Source organism: Geotrypetes seraphini, chromosome 2 (genome assembly GCF_902459505.1).
Source record: "Geotrypetes seraphini chromosome 2, aGeoSer1.1, whole genome shotgun sequence".
Lineage (NCBI taxonomy): Eukaryota > Metazoa > Chordata > Amphibia > Gymnophiona > Dermophiidae > Geotrypetes > Geotrypetes seraphini.
Window position 1 is genome coordinate 112132706 of NC_047085.1, and position 24144 is coordinate 112156849.

At 42.4% G+C, this 24144-nt stretch overlaps 1 protein-coding gene across 1 annotated transcript in view; it reads left to right on the forward strand.

The window, feature by feature from the left end:
- CA8 (carbonic anhydrase 8) overlaps positions 1–24144 on the forward strand; it is a 106585-nt gene that overhangs the window by 20663 nt on the left and 61778 nt on the right. The window contains exon 3 of the mRNA XM_033935034.1: positions 11107–11231. Coding sequence (XP_033790925.1) covers positions 11107–11231 — 125 coding nt within the window. The remainder of the gene's footprint in view (positions 1–11106; positions 11232–24144) is intronic.

The following is a 24144-nucleotide window of genomic DNA, read 5'->3' on the forward strand; positions in this document are numbered from 1 at the left end:
CAACCGTCACTGGGAGCTCGTTCCAAGGATCAACCACTCTCTCGGTGAAGAAATATTTCCTGGTGTCGCCATGAAATTTCCCGCCCCTGAGTTTGAGCGGATGCCCTCTTGTGGCCGAGGTCCCTTGAGAAAGAGAATCTCTTTTTCCATCTCGATACGGCTGGTGATATACTTAAACATCTCGATCATGTCTCCTCTCTCCCTACGTTCCTAGTACCCATTCTCAAACTATGGGGTCCTTTTTACTAAGGCCCGCTAAAACGGCTAGCACGCCTTAGTAAAAGAGGGGGTATATCTCTTATTCCCACTCAGCGGGATTAATATACTGTCTTGTTGTAGCACAAAAGGGCAATATACACAATTCCCACATGCTTGATGTGCTTCTACATGGGTCCTCTCTCTATCATATCTCCTTTATTTTAACCTTTACTTCTTTTAAACACAACTTTTAAACGTAAAACAGTATTAAGGAAATATTGGCAAGCTAAAAAGCCAGGGAGCAATAGCCAAGTTCTTCATAATTGATTTTTTTTCTATGCACGTTTGATCTGTTAACTGTTCAGCTTTGAAGATGGTTTATTACTGTTTCAAGGAACATAAGGGCAACTTCATATCTACTACGACAGGTGGTGCCTGATGGAAAACATCATTAGTGAAGAAAACATGGGCAGCGATCGGTGCCACAGAGTTTCTGCTTAGCTTTGTTTCATACACATTACTGTACATGTTTGATGCTGCAAAGACACAGAGTAATTACTCTGTATTCTCGCAGATATGAACCTTGTCAGTCACTTGGTCAGAATGCACAGCTGTTGTTTCATTATCAGATCATTAACTCTCACAAACAGTGCTTAAGTGATAGTTTTTAAAAAATTGATCATTCTTTAATTACATAAGAACATAAGAATAACCTTACTGGGTCTGACCAACAGTCCATCAAGCCCAGTAGCCTGTTCTCATGGTGGCCAATCCAGGTCACTAGTGCCTGACCAAAACCCCAAAAGTAGCAACATTCCATGCTACTGATCCAGGGCAAGCAGCGGCTTGTCCCATGTCTTTCTCAATAACAGACTATGGACTTTTCCTCCAGGAAATTGTCCAAACCCTTCTTAAAACGAGCTGTGCTGTCCATTCTGACCACAGCCTCTGGCAATGCATTCCAGAGCTTAACTATTCTCTGAGTGAAAAAAATTTTCCTCCTATTGGTTTTAAAAATATTTCCCTGTAACTTCATTGAGTGTCCCCCTAGTCTTTGTAATTTTTGACGGAGTGAAAAATCGATCCACTTGTACCCGTTCTACTCCATTCAGGATTTTGTAGACTTCAATCATATCTCTCCTCAGCCGTCTCTTTTCCAAGCTGAAGATCCCTAACCTTTTCAGTCTTTCTTCATACGAGAGGAGTTCCATCCCTTTTATCATCTTGGTCTCTCTTCTTTGAACCTTTTCTAGTGCCGCTATATCTTTCTTGAGATAAGGAGACCAGAACTGAATGCAATATTCCAGGTGAGGTCACACCATTGAATGATACAGAGGCATTATAACATTCTTAGTCTTGTTAACCATCCCTTTTAAAATAATTCCTAGCATCTTGTTTTCTTTTTTGGCCACCGCTGCATATTGGATAGAAGGTTTCATTGTATTGTCTACAACAGGGCCACCATCAGAAATTTCTGGGCCCCTTACTGAGCAATCCTATTGGGCCCCCCACGCACCTCTTCCCCCCGACCCCCCCCCCTTCTTCCATGGGCCGAATACACACATACTTTTCTCCGTCGCCGCACTCTTTGACCAAAAGATTTGTAAGCCTGCAACCACGTCAAGGTAGACTCTTTCAGCAGAGCCCTAACCTAATCTAAACTAAACTAATCTATACCTATCTATTCTAAACTAGCATATGTCTAATACTGAACTAATAACAAACTAACAAACATCTGCATAATAAATAACTAATAAATAATAGTGCTAGTAGCTATAATTCACTTTTGAATGTAAAATCTCAGTTAAGGATTTCTTTTGACCTTTGTAGGCCAGAAGTAGATCACAATTGTACAATATTTTTTGTAACAAGTATTAAATGTGTTTTTATAAATACTGTAAGCTTAATAAATATATCAGAAAAAACTACACATCTGAGCGCATATCTGAACATACACATCTGTATGATCCCATCCTCCTCAGCTTGCCTATAGCTGCATCATCCATGTTAAAAATGTATGATATGTTGATATGTGCACCTTCCTTCCTTCCCATCCATCCTCTTCAGCCTGTCCTTACACATCCACAGCTGCATGTTAATGATGATGTATATGTTATGATGATAAATAAGTGCATATGAGCACATCATTAACATGCAGCTATGGATGAATATAAAAAAGAAACAATATTCTGTACAATTGTCAATTTATAAATCAGCGTCTTCTCCCCACTCTCCCTTCCCCATTTCCCTTCAGCGTCCTCAGCCCACTCTCTCTCCACTTTCCTTCAGCGCACGCACATAAAAACAAGCAAGTAATTTATATCATTTTCATTCTATTCATTCATAGAAATTAAAGTCTAAATAATGCCAGTCACATAACAAAACATGATTTTACAAAAATAATTCCCTGCACAGTCAAGCCTGCAAGGATTACTAGATATCTTTCAGCAGCTCTCCTCCCTCCCCCTTACCTTTGTGGCCAAGTCAAAATGATCTACCAACAATAAAATTTTAAAAACACAAAGCACGCTGTACGCAGAGAAAATGTTAATTATCATTTATGTTCCGCGGGTTTTCAAAGAGGTTAAGGCAGATGATTTTATGCAATGTCACCTCAGTAACAACTATACAAAAATAGACAAATTTTCCCCCTCCCTTTTTACTAAAACGCGATAGCGGTTTTTAGCGCAGGGAGCTGCGCTGAATGCCCCACGCTGCTCTCAACGCTCATAGGCTCCCTGCGCTAAAAAACGCTATTGCGGTTTAGTAAAAGGGAGCCATAGTGCAAAATATAGACAGCATATATAAATTCTCAAAGCAGACACATTTTCATCACTAAATTGAAAATAAAATCATTTTTCCTACCTTTGGTAATTTCATCAGTCTCTGGTTGCACTTTATTCTTCTGACTGTGCATCCAATATTTCTTCCCTTCTTTCAGCCTCCTGTATGCTTCCTCTCCTCCAGACCTCATTCCCTCCCCAAACTTTTTCTTTGTTTCACCCTGCCCCTCCTTTCTTTTTCTATCTCTCCATACCCCCTTTCTTTCTGTATGTCTGTTTTTCTCTCTCTCTCACCCTGCCCCCTTCTTTCTTTCTCTCTCCACACCCTCTTTCGTTCTGTAAGTCTGTCTTTCTCTCTCTCTCCGTGCCCCATTTTTCTTTGTTTCACCCTGCCCCCTTTCTTTCTTTCTGGCTTCCTGTCCACCCCCTTTCTTTCTTTCTCCCTGCCCTCCCCTATGCCACCACCATTGGGAAAATGCTGCCGCTGCCACTGCCGCTATCGGGAACAGGCCGGCGCCGAGTTTGCCCTGCTTCTCTTCCCCGCGGGGCCGACCAACTCTCGCCACCCGACGCCAATTCTAATGTCGGAGAGGACGTTCTAGGCCATCCAGGCAGCGATTGGCTGGCTCAGAACGTCCTCTCCGACGTCAGAATTGACGCGAGTGGCGAGAGTTGGTCGGCCCCACAGGGAAAAGCAGGGAGAACTCGGCGCCGGCCTGTTCCCGATGGCGGCGGTGGCACTCAAGTGGCTAAAGAGCCGCAGTTTGCCGGCCTAGGGAGAACACTGGAGGGTGGCCAGCTGTGCACCCCCTTGGGACATAAACCCGGGGCGGGGTGGACCGCCCCCCCACCTCGGTATGCCACTATCTGTACCTCACTCCCTCCCTATGACCAATAATTCTCCTTTCTTCTATTCCCCGTGTACACTGCCATCTCTTTCCCTCCCTTCCTCTCTCCCAAGTCAATGACCTGGAAGAAGGAACATCCAGTGAGATCATCAAGTTTGCAGACGATACAAAACTATGCCGGGCAATCAGATCGCAGGGGGATACAGAGGAACTCCAGAGCGACTTGTGTCGGTTAGAAACATGGGCGGAGAAATGGCAGATGAAGTTCAATGTGGAGAAATGCAAGGTAATGCATTTAGGCAATAAGAATAAGGAATACGAGTATACAATGTCAGGTGCAACTCTGGGGAAGAGTGAACAAGAAAAGGACCTGGGTGTACTGATAGATAGGACCCTGAAGCCGTCGGCACAATGCGCGGCAGCGGCAAAGAAGGCAAATAGAATGTTGGGCATGATAAAGAAAGGAATCTCGAGTAGATCGGAGAAAGTTATAATGCCGCTTTATAGGGCAATGGTCAGACCACACTTGGAATGCTGCGTCCAACATTGGTCTCCCTACCTAAAGAAGGATATAAAACTGCTGGAGAGGGTGCAGAGACGAGCAACAAAACTGGTGAAGGGTATGGAGAAACTGGAATACGAGGATAGACTTATAACACTAGGATTGTTCTCCCTTGAGAAAAGGAGACTGCGTGGGGATATGATCGAGACCTTCAAAATACTGAAAGGAATCGACAAAATAGAGCAGAGAAGATTATTTACATTGTCCAATTTGACACGGACTAGAGGACATGTAATGAAGCTAAGGGGGGACAGGTTCAGGACTAATGTCAGGAAGTTCTGCTTCACTCAGAGAGTGGTTGACGCCTGGAATGCCCTCCCAGAGGAGATTATTGCGGAATCGACCGTCCTAGGCTTCAAGAGCAAACTAGATGCATATCTCCTTAAGAGAGGCATATAAAGATATGGTGGACTATAAATTACGCCAAGTGTACACCTGGCAGGGCCTCCGCGTGTGCGGATCGCCGGACTTGATGGACCGAAGGTCTGATCCGGAGATGGCAGTTCTTATGTTCTTATGTGCCAAAAATCCATTCCCTCCCCCATCTCAGCATCTCTTTCCCTCCCTTCCTCTCTCCCAAGTCCATGCCTTCTGTGTCCAAAAACCCATTCCCTCCCCCACCTCAGCATCTCTTTCCCTCCCTTCCTCTCTCCCAGGTCCATGCCTTCTGTGTCCAAAAACCCATTCCATCCCCCACCTCAGCATCTCTTTCCCTCCCTTCCTCTCTCCCAAGTCCATGCCTTCTGTGTCCAAAAACCCATTCTCTCCCCCATCTCAGCATCTCTTTCCCTCCCTTCCTCTCTCCCAAGTCCATGCCTTCTGTGTCCAAAAACCCATTCCCTCCCCCAACTCAGCATCTCTTTCCCTCCCTTCCTCTCTCCCAAGTCCATGCCTTCTGTGTCCAAAAACACATTCCCTCCCCCACCTCAGCATCTCTTTCCCTCCCTTCCTCTCTCCTAAGTCCATGCCTTCTGTGTCCAAAAACCCATTCCCTCCCCCACCTCAGCATCTCTTTCCCTCCCTTCCTCTCTCCCAAGTCCATGCCTTCTGTGTCCAAAACGCACTCCCTCCCCCCTTTTGTGTTCTGCGTTTGCCTCCCAGCCCATCTTTGCAACTTTCTCAGCAAAACGGAGCTCGAGCCGAGAGCTTGTCTCCTGCCTGCTCTGCCGCGCACAAATAGCCGACCGGAAGTATTCTCCGACGTCAGCACTGACGTCGGAGGGCAGGCTTTGCTTAAGCCCTCCCTCCAACGTCAGCGCTGACATCAGGGAACACTTCCGATCGGCTATATGTGAGCGGCAGGGCAGGTAGGAACAGAAGACGAGCCTCGCGGCTCGAGATGTATTGAACTCCGCGGGTTCACCGTCTAGCTCTCTCCTGTGCACCTGGGGCGGCCCGCCCCCTCCCTAGACTGTGGCCTAGGGAGCCCGGGCCCCCTGTCAGCTCCGGGCCCCTGAATGCAGGACTGGTAGTACTGCCCTGATGGCGGCCCTGGTCTACAATGACACCCAGATCCTTTGCTTGGGCGCTAACCCCAAAGGTGGACCCTAGCATTCAGTAACTATGATTTGGGTTATTCTTCCCAATGTGCATCACTTTGCATTTATCCACATTAAATTTCATCTGCCACTTGGACACCCAGTCTTCCTATTTCCTAAGGTTTGCATGCAATTTTTCACAATCTACATGCGTTTTAACAGCTTTGAATAGTTTAGTGTCATCTGCAAATTTAATCAGTGCTGTTCCCTCTAAGCTGAGCAGGTGTCCTCCAGCTGCATTGCTACCACTAGGGGGTGGAATATTTTCAGTCGCTAAGGACAGGTATGTTCCCTGGAGTCCTGCAGAACTTGCCTGTCCCTCACAATTGAAAAATGTGACAGTAAAACAGCACCCTCTATTGGTGAGACTGTGGGTGGAGGACTCCTGCTCAGCTTAGAGGGAACAGTGCCGGCGGCGGCCGGCCGGCCGGGAGTCATTTGTCGTTCCAGTTTCCAGATCATTTATAAATAAGTTAAATAGCACCGGTCCCAGTACAGATCCCTGTGGTATTCCACTTTTACTCTCCTCCATTGAGAAAAATGACCATTTAACCATACTCTCTGTTATCTATCCGATAATCAATTTTTAATCCACAACTGAAATAATGTAAATGAAAGACATCTTCCACATCAGTGGGACGAAGCAACAAAGATTTTTTTTAACAGTTATTAAAAAATTTATATACCACATAAAACTATCGGCCGCTTTTACAAAGCTGTACTAGTGGCTGCCGTGCAGCAACAGCCCCGAAGCCCTTTAAATCTTTATGGGCTTCGGGGCTGTTAGCGCAGCGCAGCTGCTAGCGCGGCTTTGTAAAAGAGGCCGTATGTGATTAACAGATTGGTTACACACATAATATCCTAATTGCCCTGTAGTCACATGCATATGAACAAATCTTCATCCTATATTTAATCCATCCTTCTAATCCCCTACCCCACAACAGAAACTTCTTTTTAAAACAACAATCTCTCAAGTTGAGAAGGATCAAAGCAAATATATCTGTTAAAATGTAAAGTTATTACACATTCGCAAGGAAATTGCAGAAAAAAATTACCTCCCAAAGACATAACTCTATCTTTCAATTTCAAAAATTCCTTGTGACGCAGTTATGTGGACCTAGCCACATCCAGATGGGCTGACCACAAAACTGAGAATTTTTTATTCCTGAAACATTGTTTTAAAAACATTTATCTTCTCCTGTTGAAAAAGTTGCAGGGAAGGTTTCTCTAGAAACAATTTCCTCTTGCAAGGATTCAAGAAATTCTGTCAAATTCAGACTCTTTAGCTCCCTCCTTTGCATTTCCCTCAACAATCTCAGCTTTTGGCACAGACACATACCTACAATCAGAAATAATTCATTCTTCAACTTTATCCCCAAACAATACCTCCTTTAAATATCTGTGTAGCAAAATCTCAGGAGACAGGAGATAACAAATAGGAACATTCAACAAATGTAATGTTTTAGCTTTCATTCGATTTTCAAGAAATTCTATTTGCTTATGTATAATCAGATTGTCTTTAACAAAAGCAGAAGAAACAGATTGATAATTAGGTAAATTTAAAGATGCCTGAGAGAGTCTGGTATCCAACTTGCTGTTTTTTGTATTGACCTCATGAAATTTCTCCACTGTCTGTTGGGAAAAACTACATAGTTGTGGTATAGTGGTCTTTATGCACTCTTCATTCCTAATATCTTTCAAAGTAATATCTTGAGGTTGGTCCAAATTTTTAGATCAATTTGGACAAATTACAACTTCTGGAAAAGTACTGGCAACACTTGGTTGTACCTGAAGGGATTCATTCAAGTCAGCAGATATTTTGTCTACTTGGGTTGTACCATTAGAGGAACCAATCCCAGGTTGGCAAACAAGAGTATATGGGGGTGGGAAGGAGTAGAACATCCATCCTCACTTAGTGAGGCCGCCGAGTTGGACAAATCACTCAGACACTATAGATTGCTTAGATTGAATATGTTTGTCCATTGGATCAACAGTTTTTGGTCTACTGGTTCCTTTTGCTTTCCCCTTCCGCTTCACCATTATCATATAGGAAAATTTTACCTCAGTCTCCAGTCACCAAGTTTTTATTCCACAAAGTCCTTTCAGGCTCCTTTCAGCTCCTACGGGGCTTCCAAGGGGCCAATCGTGCCCCTTGTGGCACACCCCTTATGGCACACCACCTGCTGCGTGCCACTAAAGTGGAAATTTAGAGTTGCTGGTCCCAGCGGCAGTGTGTAATGTCAGATGCTGCCACCCTCTGCCTCGTGATGTTACTGCCCAGTGTCCTCTGGTAAGGTGCCTCTTCTATTGGGCCTCTAGCACAGTGGAAATTTATAGTTACTGGTCCCGGCAGCAGCGCGATTCTCCAATATGTAAAACTCTGCCTCTATTCTAATGCCTGACCAGAGTTGTGATTGAATGTTGCATAAAACTAGCAACATTATCGTGTGTACTGTTGCCAGGGAATTGTCTTCCTTCAATTTCTCTAAAACCGCCGAATGTGAATTGCAAATTAAGGAACCACACACATAGAAATTTTCACTGCAGCCACACACCATTTCCTCACCAATTCCTTGTACTGCCTTAAACTCTCTGTAGCTCACAAAACAATCCTGGGGCTCTTAATGAGACAGCTGCTATTAAGTGCAGCTCTCCCCCAAGCTTCCTGCTGCAGACTTTCTGTCTCCCAGGCTCTGTGCATAGATCCAGCCTCTAAACAGCTTTCAGCATTTCCCTCCTACCTCTTCCCTGAATATGCTTTAAATTTATTATTTTTTCCAAAATTTGTTACACAAATCTGGAAAATTGTTGGTTTTTAGAACTTGTTGCTCACATGAGAAAAAATTTGCACGTACCCAGCCAATCCTTAGAGTGAGCATTGGTCTCAACCCTTTTCTCATAAGAACATAAGAATTGCCGCCGCTGGGTCAGACCAGTGGTCCATCGTGCCCAGAAGTCCGCTCATGCAGTGGCCCTCTGATCAAAGATCAGTGCCCTAACTGAGACTAGCCCCCCTTCCAGCTCCAGCCCAAGTTTCTTCCAGTCCCAAGCATCAGCCCCATTATCCTCATTCCAGCATCAGCCCCTCCCCCTTCTAGCCCTAGCATCAGCTTCCTCCCTTACCACTGTGCAGTTCTTTGGCCAGTACTACCACCAGCACCGTAGCATTTTCCAAAGCAAAAGCAGGCACTTCCTACATTTTCATGAGAAGGAGGAAATGCCTTTTTGCACTTTTCAAATTGTCCCAGTGCCGGCAGTAGGACAGTGCAGCAGGAGGAGTGAAGGAACAAACTTTTTTTTTGCTGTGAAGGGTGAGCTGGTGAGGCAGGCAGGCTTTCAGCACCCAGAGCCAGTGCATCACTGCTTTACCTCTTAAGCCAGCCTTGGAAAAGGGAAAGCAAAGATTTCTGTGGCTGCCAAGAACAAAGTCTGGAAACTGCCATTGCAAAACAGCTGAGCATAGTAAAAGTGGCAGACAAAGAGATGACTGTAGGAAGATGGCATAGATCAGGACATATCTGAAAAAGGCTAGAGGAAGGAGGGCCTGCATAATTTGCCTCCTAGTCATGAAAGAGGGACTGAGCAACATTTTTGGTCCCCAAAATGAAGGATTGTGTGTTGATTGGGATAAAGCAGCTATTCTTGCTGTAAAGAAAGCAAGTGAAAACATACTATAACTGTATATCCATGGACCAATGTTTTCAGATGAAGGAAGTGATGGCTTTATTTATTTATTTAAAAGATTTCTCAACTGCTTATTTCTAGGCGGCTTTACAAATAATAACTTACATAAAATAAGACAAACAAAATTTATGCAAACAAAGATTACAGATCATTCAGTGACAGATCATTCAGTGACAATTAATTCACAGCACTCCATAATATATTAATCCAAAAACTGGAATCAATCAGAATCATCATTCATTGGAACGCTTCCATAAAAAGTGCAGTCTTTACCTCTAGTAGATGGTCCTAGAAGATTATGGTCCTGGATTGCAGTAATTGCTTATTCAGTTGCCTAGTGAACATGGAGTGAGAACTAGGGTACAGAAGAAATAAAGATAGATTATTGGTACCAAGGCCAAGACCGGATTATTCTGAGAGGCAATTCAGACTTTGGGTAACTTCCAATCGTGCTGTTCTGAACCAACAGATTTTATTTCATTAATCGTGAGTAGTATTCAAATGTGGCTGAGGCAGATAGCAACAAGAGAAACTGTATCCAAAGATATGTAGAAAAGTTATCAAATAGTTCAAGTCTGTTGTCCTTATCTTACAAGTTCTATAGCTATGGGGAACCTAAGCCAGAAATGTCCCAGCTAAGTTATTTATCCAGATAGTGGTGAACATTATCTGAGTAAAATGCCTTGACTACCAGGCCCTTTATCAATATTAAACTTGGCTACAGGAAGGTAATAACTGTAAACGCTTGCACATCATCTGTAACTACAGCTACAATACTTCATTCAAACACATGTAGCCATCTGACATAGAAATAAAACTGGTTTTTGAGATTTTAATTCCATAATTTGTGTTTAGTTCTTAAGTGAAAGGGATTGGGACTTGTATGCTACAATTTTTTGTAGTTTTATAACCACACTCAAAGCAGTTTATATACAGGTGCTTCAAGCATTTTTCCCATCTGTCCTGGTAGGTCACAATCTGTCTAATGTACCTGGGGCATTGGAGGATTAATTGACTTGCCCAGGGTCACAAGAGGCAGCACAAGGTTTGAACCCACAGTGGACATCTAACCACTGCACCACACTCTTCTCCAATATAAGCCTAGAATAATGAGCCTAGAATAATGAAGCCATTGTGACATCACTGATGAGGTTGGTTCTTAGTCATTGGTGGAATGAGGCCTTATGACATCAGGGAAAGGGATTGGGACTTGTATAATGCCTTTTTGTAGTTTTACAACCACACTCAAAGCGGTTTACATACAGGTACTTCAAGCATTTTCCCTACCTGTCCTGGTGAGCTCACAATCTATCTAATATACCTGGGGCAGTGGAGGATTAAGTGACTTGCCCAGGGTCACAAGGAGCAGCACAGGGTTGGAACCCACAACCTCAGGGTGCTGAGGCTCTCCTTCTTGAAAACTTCATCATTGTATATAGTATATGTATTCTAATTCTGGAAAAACATTTTCTTTTAATTTATGTTTCTTGCAGTTTTAGTTGGAGGTCCTTTGCCTCGTGGCCATGACTTTGAACTACATGAAGTTCGATTTCACTGGGGAAGAGAGAACCAACGTGGGTCTGAGCATACTGTTAATTTTAAAGCATTTCCTATGGAGGTAAGAGAGGCAAAATGTTACTCAGTGAAATACAACCAAAAACAATGACACCCACACAGGTGAAACTGCCTCCCTTCTTAAAGGCCATCCCTTATTGTGTTCGCAGTCAGAAAAAAGAAAAAGGGAGACCAAAAGTTCTTAAAGGTGTCATTGTTTATGGTTGTACAGTGCTCCCCTGAGATTCACAGGGGTTCTGTTCCAGGAACCCTGGTGAATCTCGAAAAACCACAAATACGGTTTTTCATTGGGGAGCCTGAAGAGGGCAGGAGGAGAGCAGCCGGAGCGCCATGAGTGCAGGAAATCACTCATGGTACACTCCGACCGCCTTTTCCTGCACTAAGTCAGGCTTTATCCAATCAGGAGCTGCGTATCAAAGCATCTCCTGATTGGATAAGGCCCGACTTTGTGCAGGAAGAGGCGGTCGGCGCGTACCGCGAGTGATTTCCTGCACTCGCGATGCTCTGGCTACTCTCTCCTGCCTCTCCCGCTGCCCTCTTCTTGTCGGCGGTTCGCGGTTGGAAAATACCGTGAATGACCGGGACCGCGAACCGCCGACCGCGAACAACCGGGGGAACACTGTACTTTTAGACTCCCCTTTTCTGTTTTCTGACTGTGAACACAATAAGGGATGGCCTTTAAGAAGGGACCCACTTATCAAAAATGGCAGTATGGCAAATTTTAAATATCCAAACTCTTTCTTCAACTTTACCATATAAATATCAAGTTGCAATAAGTAATATACGAAAGTAGATCACTCTGGGGATTCTCAGAATGCCACCCTAACATAAATCAGCGTGGCAGCACTTGTCACTGATTCCACCCAGGGCTTCTTTTACGAAGGTGCGCTAGCGTTTTTAGTGCACCTACACAATTAGCGCATGCTAGCTGAAAAACTGCTGCCTGCTTAAAAGGAGGCAGCAGCAGGCGCACGTGGCATTTTAGCCGCACCTTTGTAAAACACGTTAGTGGGGAGCAGTGCAATAACATGTTAAGCTAAGTTCTAAACAGTATATACTGCAGTCAATAGTGAGATACTGTCAATAATCACTCTTATAAACATTCAGTATCCTAAAATATTCTTATATTCCTTTCACCATTTTTTGGGGATTCAGATATGCCAGTTGTTAGCCAAGTGTTTTCTATGGCTACATTATTTTCATTTAATACTTAAATGTTTTTAAAGTGCTCTGTGCTCTACTTATAAAAATTAATAAACTTTAATATCTTTTAATCTTAATGTTATTCTCCTGTTCACATCAGGAAGGACCCTGTCATTTCGACATGTTTCGCCCGAAGGCTGTTTCAAGAAAAGTCCCCCCTTCAGTACTTTCTCTGCACCATCCCGATCTATGCAATGTTTGTGAAAGCTAAGTTCTAATGCATAATTATTTGGGGAAAAGAGGAAATGTTACTATGAATTAAAATAAGAAGTGAAGATAAAAGTGAAGTAAATATGAAGATGAATTAAGTAAAAAAGAAAAAGAAAAAAATATGGAATATAAAAAACAAGTTCTATAAGTAGTAACTCACAAAACTGGGTGGAATCAGTGACAAGTGCTGCCACACTGATTTATGTTAGGGTGGCATTCTGAGAATCCCCAGAGTGATCTACTTTCGTATATTACTTATTGCAACTTGATATTTATATGGTAAAGTTGAAGAAAGAGTTTGGATATTTAAAATTTGCCATATTGCCATTTTTGATAAGTGGGTCCCTTCTTAAGTTGGTCCCTTATTGTGTTCACAGTCAGAAAACAAAAAAAGGGAGTCCAAAAGTTCTTAAAGATGTCATTGTTTTTGGTTGTACTTTTGGACTCCCCTTTTCTGTTTTCTGACTGTGAACACAATAAGGGATGGCTTTTAAGGAGGGAGGCAGTTTCACCTGTGTGGGTGTCATTGTTTTTGGTTGTACTTTTGGACTCCCTTTTTCTGTTTTCTGACTCAGTGAAACACAGTCAGAAAATAATAATCAGTGACCTGTTTACTCAAGCAAACTTGCTCTTCAACTTTATATATTGAATTGGATTTATTAAAGTAATTCTCAGGGGCCAATTTTTCCCCAGGACTGTTGACACTATGAGATCTAGGGCTCCTATTATGAAGGTGCGCTAGCGTTTTTAGCGCACACACTGGATTAGCGTGCAATATAGCGCGCGCTAGCCAAAAAACTACCGCCTGCTCAAGAGGAGGCTGTAGCGGCTAGCACGTGTGGCATTCTAGGCCGCACTATTCCGCGTGTTAAGGAGCCCCTAGTGTGATTAATTTGTCCTAAACCAGGGGTGTCCAATGTCGGTCCTCGAGGGCCGCAATCCAGTCGGGTTTTCAGGATTTCCCCAATGAATATGCATGAGATCTATTTGCATGCACTGCTTTCATTGTATGCTAATAGATCTCATACATATTCATTGGGGAAATCCTGAAAACCCGACTGGATTGCGGCCCTCGAGGACCGACATTGGACACCCCTGTCCTAAACCTTTATGTTCAGAATAAAGTACTTTTTTCATTATTAGTAATTTCAGATTAGGCCTCAAGACGTTTTCAGTATCATCATCATATTACTTGCTTGGTTTTTCTATAAATTTTTATAGTGGCTTTGCTGAATGGAAGTGACCAGATGCTTAGATGAATATGAAAATAATAATTCCCACAAGAAGAGCAAAACTCCTTATTGTTTTCACATTAAGGGTCAAGAATTAATTTCTACAAGATTAAGGGCCTCTTCTATCAAATTCTTCTGAAGTCTGTCATAGGGGAAAACACCCTCCAGGGATTCAAGACAAAGTTAGACAAATTCCAGTTTTCTACCACTCTCTGGGCGAAGATCTTCCTTACGTTTGTACGGAATCTATCCCCTTTTAACTTTAGAGAGTGCCCTCTCGTTCTCCCTACCTTGGAGAGGGTGAACAACTTGTCCTTATCTACTAAGTCTCTCCCCTTCAGTACCTTGAATGTTTCGATAATGTTCCCTCTCTATCTCCTCTGTTCGAGGGAGAAGAGACCCAGTTTCTCTAATCTTCCACTGTACGGCAGCTCCTCTAACCCCTTAACCATCTTAGTTGCTCTTCTCTTATATTGTTCATTCCTGATCTGGGCCAAGACAACTCAAAAATGGAGTCTCAAAGCAGTTTATCACATAGTCCAGAACATATTTATTAATTTCACACCAACTGGTATTCTGTTAAAGATCTGCCGTCTACCAAACACCACCCATCTATTTGTTCAGTGTCCTACCTGGCAGGCAGCTTCAGGATCCTTTGCGCCAACACAACAAAATGCATGACCCTGGCCATATGCAAGAAGAATGTTGCCAAAGTTTAAATAGGGTAACTTTCTAAGATGGGAGAATTGTATTTTTAGTACAACAAAATAAAATGGTTAGCACAAGTTACTCAATTTCTATTTCCACAAATCAAACTTGACAGATTTTCAAGTTTATATGACATGCTCTACAAATATTTCTCACTGGCATGCTTGTTGCTTGTAAAACTGGTTTGTCTAGTTAATAAATAAATGTGATTGACCTTCAGCATGAGGATATAATAAAATAAACAATTTAAAGAATTTAATATTTCCTCTTTTACCTTATAGATTTGAATCTCATCAGCACCCAAAGTTTTATTTTACATATGTAACCAACAGGGAAAGAACAAGATGATGATTTTCTAAAAGTCATTGCTCAACTAGTCATATTTGATGTGTGTTCACTTTTGGAGGCTGATGTGTAGCAGAGGAAGTTTAGATAAGAGTTACCAAAATTGTGACAAGCTTGCAAAATACGGCTTATTATAGAGGAACATCAGAGCAATAGAAGTAAAACCTGGATGTCTTGCTCCGTCCTCCTTTTTCTGGAGCCATATGGTAACCCTAGGGCTCCTTTTACTAAGGCGCGCTAACGTTTTTAGCGCACGCCAACCACGCGCTAAATGAAAAATACTAACACAAGCTCTATGGAAGCGTTAGCATTTAGTGTGCGGTATTGTAGCGTGCTAAAACCACTAGTACACCTTAGTAAAAGGAGCCCTTAGTGTTTTGTTATTTACATGTATGCACATATGAGGGTGGTTTGGAAAGTTTGGTAAAAAAGTTAAACACATATTTAAAAAATACATGCAAACATGCAACATTTTGTCCGGGTTTTGAAAAGCCGGTGAGGCTGGGGCTGGAGTACATCTGTGCAGGCGCAGATGCAGTCCAGCCCCGGCCCGAAGAGACGAGGTTTGTGTGGGGTTGGGTTGGGGGCAGAACAGGGCGGATCCAAGTGCAGAACGGGGCATATCCGGGGGCAGAACAGGGCAAGGTCATGCGTCCTCTTTTTACCAGATGGAAAATTTGGTAACCCTACACTTAGGTGCTGTTAACAGAATTGCAGCTATCAGCACCTAAGAAAAAACTTAGGTGCCAATAATATAGGAGAGAGTTTTAAAGGCCTACAACTCCAGTGCTTAATTTTTTCAGAGAATCACATATAGCAGTGCCTTGTGATGCCTAAGGTCATCTCTGCCCCTAAACATGCCTACTTTGACCCTAGGTGCCGCTAGGTGCCAAGCTATAGGTGTAATTCTGGCGCCTACCCCAGTAAGCACATAGTGGCACCTACTTTTTTAAAATGTATTTTTAATCGGTTTTAAATGGTGAGTTCAATTACTGCGCCAATTAAAGCAATTTAGTTAGGCGCTGGTTGGCACTATCTAGGCACTTGCCGGCATCTAACTTTTGGCGCCGTTAACAGAATATAGCCAATGCTGTCTAGATTGGGATCTGATGGTGAGTATTTAATTTTGTTGAACAAACCTATATGGAATTGGCAGTGCTACTGTTCTCAGTTTGTCATGTTGTCTTGATTTCTTCCTTTACCGCAATCTGTCTAGACATTTTTGATAAAGTGGAATTAAAAAAAAAAAGAGAAAGTGAACATCTTCCAATACAGTGGTTCAAATGGTATTGTGAGACATAAAACAATGATGAGCAGGCATTGAATGCTCACGGATGCTTTGTGTTTGGGCTGAGCCACCGTAATAAGGCCTTTCAGGAACTAAAGAAGTCACCTGTGACCTATGACCAAAAAACCCTAATTTTTTTATGGCAGATCTTGATATTCTTCAAATTTTAGATAATCTTCAAATTTTAGTAGCTGATTTTAGGATCGTCAGAAAGTCTTCCGAGTTGCTTAACTCATTGAAGACGACTCTCCTCATTGGTTCATATCGTGCTATACTTAATACTCAATCAATGCTATTTATCTTGTCTTATTTATCTTATTAGTCCATTTCTATAGTATAGTCTACATAAGTTAACTTAACTTGGTCACGTGGTAACCCCTCTTCCAACGTGTTTCAAAATTCTTCCTTAGGGTTGGGTAGATAAACATGTTCATGCAAAGTATTGAACTGATCTGATTTAACAGCTGATAGCTACCGCCATTCGATGTTTGAATATTGGTTTAACTACCCGACCCAAAGAAAGAATTTTGAAACGCGTTGGAAGGGGGGCTACTATGCAACCAAGTTAAGTTACATTTAACTCATGCTTCTATGCTATAGAAATGCACTAATAAAATAAATAAGACAAGATAAATAACATTGATTGGGTATTAAGTGTAGCACAATAAGGATCAATGAGGAGAGTCGTCTTCAATGAGTTAAGTTTCTCGGAAGACTTTCTGAGGATCCTAAAAACAGCTACTAAAATTTGAAGATTATCAAGATTGGCCATAAGAAAATTAGAGTTCTTTGGTCATAGGATTTTGTGTTCGGGCCAACATTCTTGTTTGTTCTTTCAGTTAACCCTCAGGAATTTGTACACATTGCAGTCATGCTGCACAAGAGTTTTGCCAAGAAAGCAAAATCAGCGAAGAAAAACAAATTCAAGCAATGTCTCTTAGTAAACAGCACAACAAAGAAAAATGGGGGGACCCAATAATCCACAGTGAAAACAATCCACCGATGAAAACAAAAACCTGTGGATACAGATGTTCTGGAGATAATTAAACACTGATATATAAAAACATGAAAATTCAATTAAAAAAAGTACAATGATAAAAAAATACAGTGATAAAAATCAAACTTCAGCTTGTCTGCGGTGTTCTTTGCTCACATGTTTAAAGACAATAGACTTTTCAGTCCAATTCTTTATATATGAGTTTGCAAACCATTGGACCCCTGAGGAAGGCGTGTTCGCCGAAACAAGGACCGTGTAGAGTTCGGTTGGATTTTTATCACTGTATTTTTTATCATTATACTTTTTTCATTGAATTTTCATGTTTTTATATGTCAGTGTTTAATAAATTATCTCCAGAACATCTGTATCCACAGTTTTTTGTTTTTGTTTTCTTAGTAAACAGCTCACAGAAAATAGGCAACCAGATTTTTTAAAAAGTACATTTATTGACGTATCAAAATATGTATGCAGTATAAATCAGAAGAGCAGTACATTTTTAAAACAGTTGGATTCATGGAAGAACATACATTGATGGGATGGTAGTTGACTAGTTAGTATAACTAAGAATAGAACAAATAAAAGGTAAAAATAAGCATGTCTTCTCAAAATATTGCTTGGGAAGTGCACCACCATTAAGTTCCTTCCTCTGAAGCATCACCCATAGTTCAAGTGTCAGCTCTCGTTATTTCTTGACCTTCTGCTGCTCGTGATTGTGAGATGCTGATAAGGAAATGGGAAGTCTGCAAATATATCCTAACACTTTCTACAAAATAATTTCCTCCTACTGTATATCTTGGCAAAAGAGAGCTCATGAGACATTCGGATATTTCTTTTCACAGCAAACCAAAGTGGTGTACACAGTAGCACCCTTCCCCCGCTCTCTTCTCTGCCCCCTGCTCCTTCCCTACTCCCCCTGCTGCGCGCGTGCGCACACTCCCTTCCTTTCCTCCTTACCTTTTAAATTTTCCAGGCGGGAGCAACATCATGAACTGCTGCCCCCTTTGTGTCGGCTATCCCTCTGATGTCACTTCCTAGGTGCGGGGCCCGGAAGTGACGTCAGAGAGAGGCAACACTAACGTGGGCAGCAGGTTTGTAATGCAGCTTGCAAAGGGAAAATTAAAGAGGTATGAGGGAAGGGAAGGGGCACATGCATGTGGCAGGGTGGTCAGAAAGGAGTTGGGGGGCACCCCTAAGATGACTGTACCTGGTGCAGACTGCCCCCCCCGCCCCACCTTACTACGCCACTAAAAGAAAGAAAGTAGAGCTGTAAAATAAAGCAGGGTGCATGAGAAACTATTCATGATGTTATAAGAGAAAAAAATCTTTTGAAGAATGTTCCCAGGTTACACTTTTTGCCACATGTTCTATAATATTATTAATTTATTTGGATTTCATTCCCATCTTTTTCAGTAATAGATCAAGGTTACATTCAGACATCTTCTCTAATTTGCCTGTCGGTGGGGGAGGGGGTAATGGGGGGAGTGTCACAGGTTTTTGTATTTGAGGCAATGAAAGGATAAATGGTTTGTTCAAGATCACAAGGAGCAGCAGAGGAATTTTGAGTCTGGGGCCCAAATGCACGAAAGCCAGCGATTGTCGCTAAACCTGTTTTAAACAGCTTTAGCAACAATCGCATTTGCCGACCCGATACAGAAAACGGCTCACCGCCTGGTTTTCTGCATGATTGCTCATTCCCCGATCTGACTATGAAAATAAGCAAATTAATATTAAAATGCCATGGAAACTAATAGAATGATTGATGCTCTAACATGGCTTCCTAATGCACTAAAAAAAGTGATCGCTTTTAGCTATCCAAAAAAGCGACTAGTCAAGACCAGACACTCACCTGTCAAACCTTTTTTTTAATGGGCACAGATGCTGTGCATGTTACACATGCACAATATCTGTCCCATTAGAAAAAAAGCATCTCTCCACCGATGATGGCCCTCCCCAATGAAGGCACCGCGAATCGGCCCCTCCATGCTAGTGAAAATGGCAGGAGGAATGCCCACTTCCTCCTGCCATGCCTAATCCCCCCCCATTGTGAAAGAAAATTGGCAGGAGGGATGCCCACTCCCTCCTGCCATTGGAGGTCCCCTGCCATTCCCCGCCAATCAGGGCCTTAGACTCCTCCCCCTTGTATCACAGGATAGAGGGAGGAGCCTAAGGACCTGATTGGCTCAGATGCACCAGGGAGGAAAAGGCCCACCATTTCAGAGCAGCGGACCTATGGACAGGACAGACTGAGCTTCCATCCTGCTCCAATGTGTCTAAAAAGGTACAGGGGTATTCAGGGGGTGGCGGGGATGGCGAGGGACCTTTAGTGGCAGAAGGGAATGGACATCCCTTCTGCCTTTTTTTATGGAGGAGTAGGAAATGTTTGGGGGGATGCGGGAGTGGGCCTTCCTGTATTGCTGCCAGGGGGGGGGGGGGAAGAGGTCACATTGGCAGGAGGGAGTGAGAATTCCTCTGTGCATGTGTGAGAATCGCATCAATAGCTCTTGCTGAAACGGTGAAAAAATCAGATCGGTGCAGACCCACAAGGTCTTACCGATCCTCTTAGTGCATTTGGGCCTGGGTGTGCTAACCGCGAGGCCACAGGTTCTCATTATGCAGGACCTCTGCAGGAGCTACACAGCAACTGGTCAACTCTATTTTGTGTTAAGACCATATCATTCCTTGCCTCCTCGCTGTCACCCCTACCACTGCTGCTTCCTCAGACCAGCAGCAGTGTCAAAAGAAGATAACAGCAGTCACAGGGCTGCAGTTTTTCTGCATACATTGTCAGCTCTGCTGGCTTACTGCTCTGAAACAGGAAGTAGATGTCAGAGAGGGTAGGGCACCAGCAGAGCTAACAGCACGTGCAGGAAGACTGTGGGCCCAGACTATTTGTTTGATGTTATTTTGCCATTACTGCTGCTGGTCTGGGACAGTAGCTGGGGGAACAGAAGGTACAATGTGGGAGGGGATGGAAGGAGGGAAACTAGATGGAAGGGGAAGAGAGAGAAAGAGGAAGAAGCTGGATGACAGGCCATGAATAGAAAGAGGGAAAACTGTATGCAAGGACAGGGAGAGAAAATTCAGGATGGAAGAGGAGAGACAGAGGGAAGATTCTAGATGGAAGGATCAGAGAGAAAAAGGGGATGCTGGATGGACGGGGGAAAGAAGATAGAGTTAATGAAAGACGGGAATAGCAAAACTGGAGTGAGAAAGAGATGGAAAGTTGTATGTAGGCACAATGAATAGAGGGAAATTGAATAGTGTACAATAAAGAATTAATTAAATCTGGACAGAGACGCATAAAATTAAATTTATGAAAGCTGAAAAGAAAAAGGAGGAAGGACAAAAACGGTAAGAGTTAAGGAAAAAACTGAAGAAAACAGAAGCCAGACAGAACAAAAACAATTAGAAAAACAAAATAACCAGAAGTAGAAAAAGTAATTTCTTGTCTATTTTCTGATTAGATTGTTTGGTTTTATGGGAAATTAGATTAATTATTCCTTCTGCAACAGCTTGCCATAAAATAATTACTAGCCGGTGATTGTTAATTGGTACTGGACCTTATCTCTGGAACAAGTTACCTAGTGAGATTAGGGGCATCAAGTGTTAGAAGGGCAGTGAAAAAGGTATCTTTATTTCATTGTATTTGTTTAACAAGTATGCTGATCTAATGGTTTTGTATCTGGAGTACTAGATATGGATTTGTAGAATGCAATTATTGTTATATGATCTTATTATAATCCGCCTTGAACTACTGTGGTTAAAGCGGAATAAAACTGTTTAGATTAGAATGCCTGTTTCAATATCTTTGCTGATCAGAGCTCAGGAATACTCGGTTGAGGTACATGGCTTGAGAAACTCGGTTGAGAAACTCGGTTGAGAAACTCTGCACTAGGCTATTCCTTCTCTAATAGGTCACCTACCTTGAACAAAATACAATTAAAAGCAATTTACAATAAGCAAAAATAAGTGAACAATTAATATATCATAACAAAACAAGGCATGACCCTAATAGATAGGGTTTAAGAAGTTTACATTTCTCATTTTCTGTTTCACGTAGCTTGATTGTTCAATTTCATTTCTTGAACCTCTGTTGTATATAGCGATACATCTCATTAAAAGTATAAACAAACAAAAAATATTTTTTAGGTGCAGACCAGTATTTTGTTTGGTAAACTATTTAGTGTATGCAGTGCATCTAATACATTTTATAGCAAGTGAACTACATCTTTGTGGTAATCACTTCTTTGGGGGCTGAACTAATGAGCAGTATAGGTACTGTTGTTTCATGGAAATGTGGTTCTTGAGGTTTCTATGTCCCCTGTACATTTGGCTCATTTGCATGTCACTATAAGGGCACCTTGCTTGAAAAACATGCCCTTATGATCTGAGATGGCAGGGGAAATGGAAATATTTTTTTTTTTCTAAAACTAATTATTGAAATGTTGAGTGTATTTCCTCCCCTATAACTCGCTTTGAAGATATGTGTTCAGGGTTATCTACTGTTATTACAAAAATAGCCTCCTAATCTAAGGACAGAAAGAAAACTGTTTGCTTATTTCATAGTTCTCTGCTGCTAAGAATTCATATGAAACTACATGTAAGTGAGAAGAGTAGTTTATTAGAGCTAATAGTAAGTTACCTCCCTATGCGTCTTCTCACCTTCATTATCTGTCTGAGATTAGCTCATAGCCTGTTTCTTCCCATTGTTCCTCTTTCCCCTTCCAACACAATGGCTTATGCACTCTTCTACCTCTTGATCCTGACATTCCCCAACCTCTCCCTTCACCTTAAACCAGGGGTGTCAAATGTCAGTCCTCAAGGGCTGCAATCCAGTCAGGTTTTTAGGATTTCCCCAATTAATATGCATGAGATCTATTTGCATGCATTGCTTTCATTGTATGCTAATAGATCTCATGCATATTTATTGTGGAAATCCTGAAAACCCGACTGGATTGCAGCCCTCACGAACAGACATTTGAAACCCTTGCCTTAAACCAATGAACTCAATACCACATCACTCACTTTTTAAGCCCTTTACCTTACCCACCTTCTTCTCTGTCCTAAAACTTCAACACTTTCTCCCTCTCATTCAGCCATTCCTATTCCACCTGCGAGCATTTCACCTGCGATGCAGCAGGCCCTCCCTTGTTTCCCCCTCTCTCACCCGTATCTTCTTGCTCCTTTTGCTCTGCTGCTGGGGATATCAAACCCAACCCTGGTCCTCCCAACCATCTCCCACCCTAAACATGCAGATCACACCGCAATGTCACCAATCTTATTTCTGTCCACCTCCTTCCCTCCTTTTCCTTGCCCTTCTCATGTGACCTGTGGAATACCCACTCTGTCTCCAATAAGCTTGCCTACGTCCATGACCTTTTCATCTCTTGATCTTTCCATCTGCTCGCACTGACTGAGATCTGGATCTGCCCGAATGACTGTACTTTGGCTGCTGCCCTGTGTCATGGAGGCTACCTGTTCTCCCATATGCCTCATCCAAATGGTCGTGGAGGTGGTGTTGGGCTACTGCTCTCACCCTCTTGCAGATTTCAACCCCTTATTCCATCTCAGTCTCACCGCTTCTCTTCCTTTGGAGTCCACTCTATCCATCTATTTGCACCTCTACCCCTCTATGTAGCTGTCATTTACTGACCCCCCCTGATAAGAATTGGTTATCGGACAGAAAACAGAGGGTAGGGTTAAATGGCCATTTTTTTTCAATGAATGAGGGTAAATAGTGGTGTGCTGCAGGGTTCTGTCCTGGGACCAGTGCTATTTAACTTATTTATAAATGATCTGGAAACTGGAACTATGTGTGAGGTGATTACATTTGCAGATGACACTAAACTGTTCAAAGTTGTTAAAACACATGCGGACTGTGAAAAACTGCAGGAAGATCTTAAAGTCCAGTACAAACGTAAGCCATGAACTTGACAGCCAAAGGGCAGAGCTATCCATTTGGTGATCATTTTAGCTTCCATACCCTTTTAATCGCTCCCCCTTCCTAAGCCATGTGTCCACTAGTGACTAGCTACTTGGTACGTTAAATCGTAAGACATAGCTCATGTATAGTAACACCATTACTGAGGCCCTCTTTTACTAAGGTGCGGTAACCGATTAGCGTGCGCTAATTCAATTAGCACACGCTAATCGGTTAGCGCACCTTAGTAAAAGAGGGGGTGAAGATCATGTATTGTAACACCGTTACAGAAGCTAATGCAAACTGCTTTGAATTGACTACCTAGTCATGAGTAGTGGCATAGAAGCTTCAAATAAACAATACATCACCTTTCTCTAGGATAATCAAAGCAGTCTGCTTTTATTATATGCAGGTACTTTTTCTGTCCCTAGAGGGCTCATAATCTAGGTACTGTACCTGGAGCAATGGATGTGCCCAGAGCCACAAGGAGCCTCAGTGGGAAGGAAACCTAGATCTCCAGGTTCTCAGCCCACTGCACTAACAATACTGCTCTCCGATTGCTTTACTGTCGATCTAAATATGAACATATTACCCCTTTGGCTCAAAGCAGAGCATATACTTCCAATTGCTTATAGAATTATTTTCAAGCTTAACGTACTCTGTTTCTAGATTCAGTCTTCAGGTTTTCCCTTATTTTTGGCTAGCCATCTGATCCCCTACTCGCCTCATAGGAACCTTCGTTGCTCTCATCAACGCTTGCTGACTGTGCCATCTTTCAGGCAGATGTTCTTGGATATTTACAGGGATTCCATCTTTTCAGTAATGGCCCCTATTCTGTGGAATTCCCTTCCATTATATCCAAGGACTGAAAAATCTTTGAAAAATTTTAAGTCTCATTACTTTAAAATGACATTTGACACTACTCATTTATAATTTTCTTTTTTCTTCTTCTATTCCCCTTTACATTTTATTATCTTCTTTTTTGTTCTTCCCCATAATATATTGTAAATCTTTCCTTCTCGTTGTAGCCAAATTGTGTTTGTTTTGTCATGG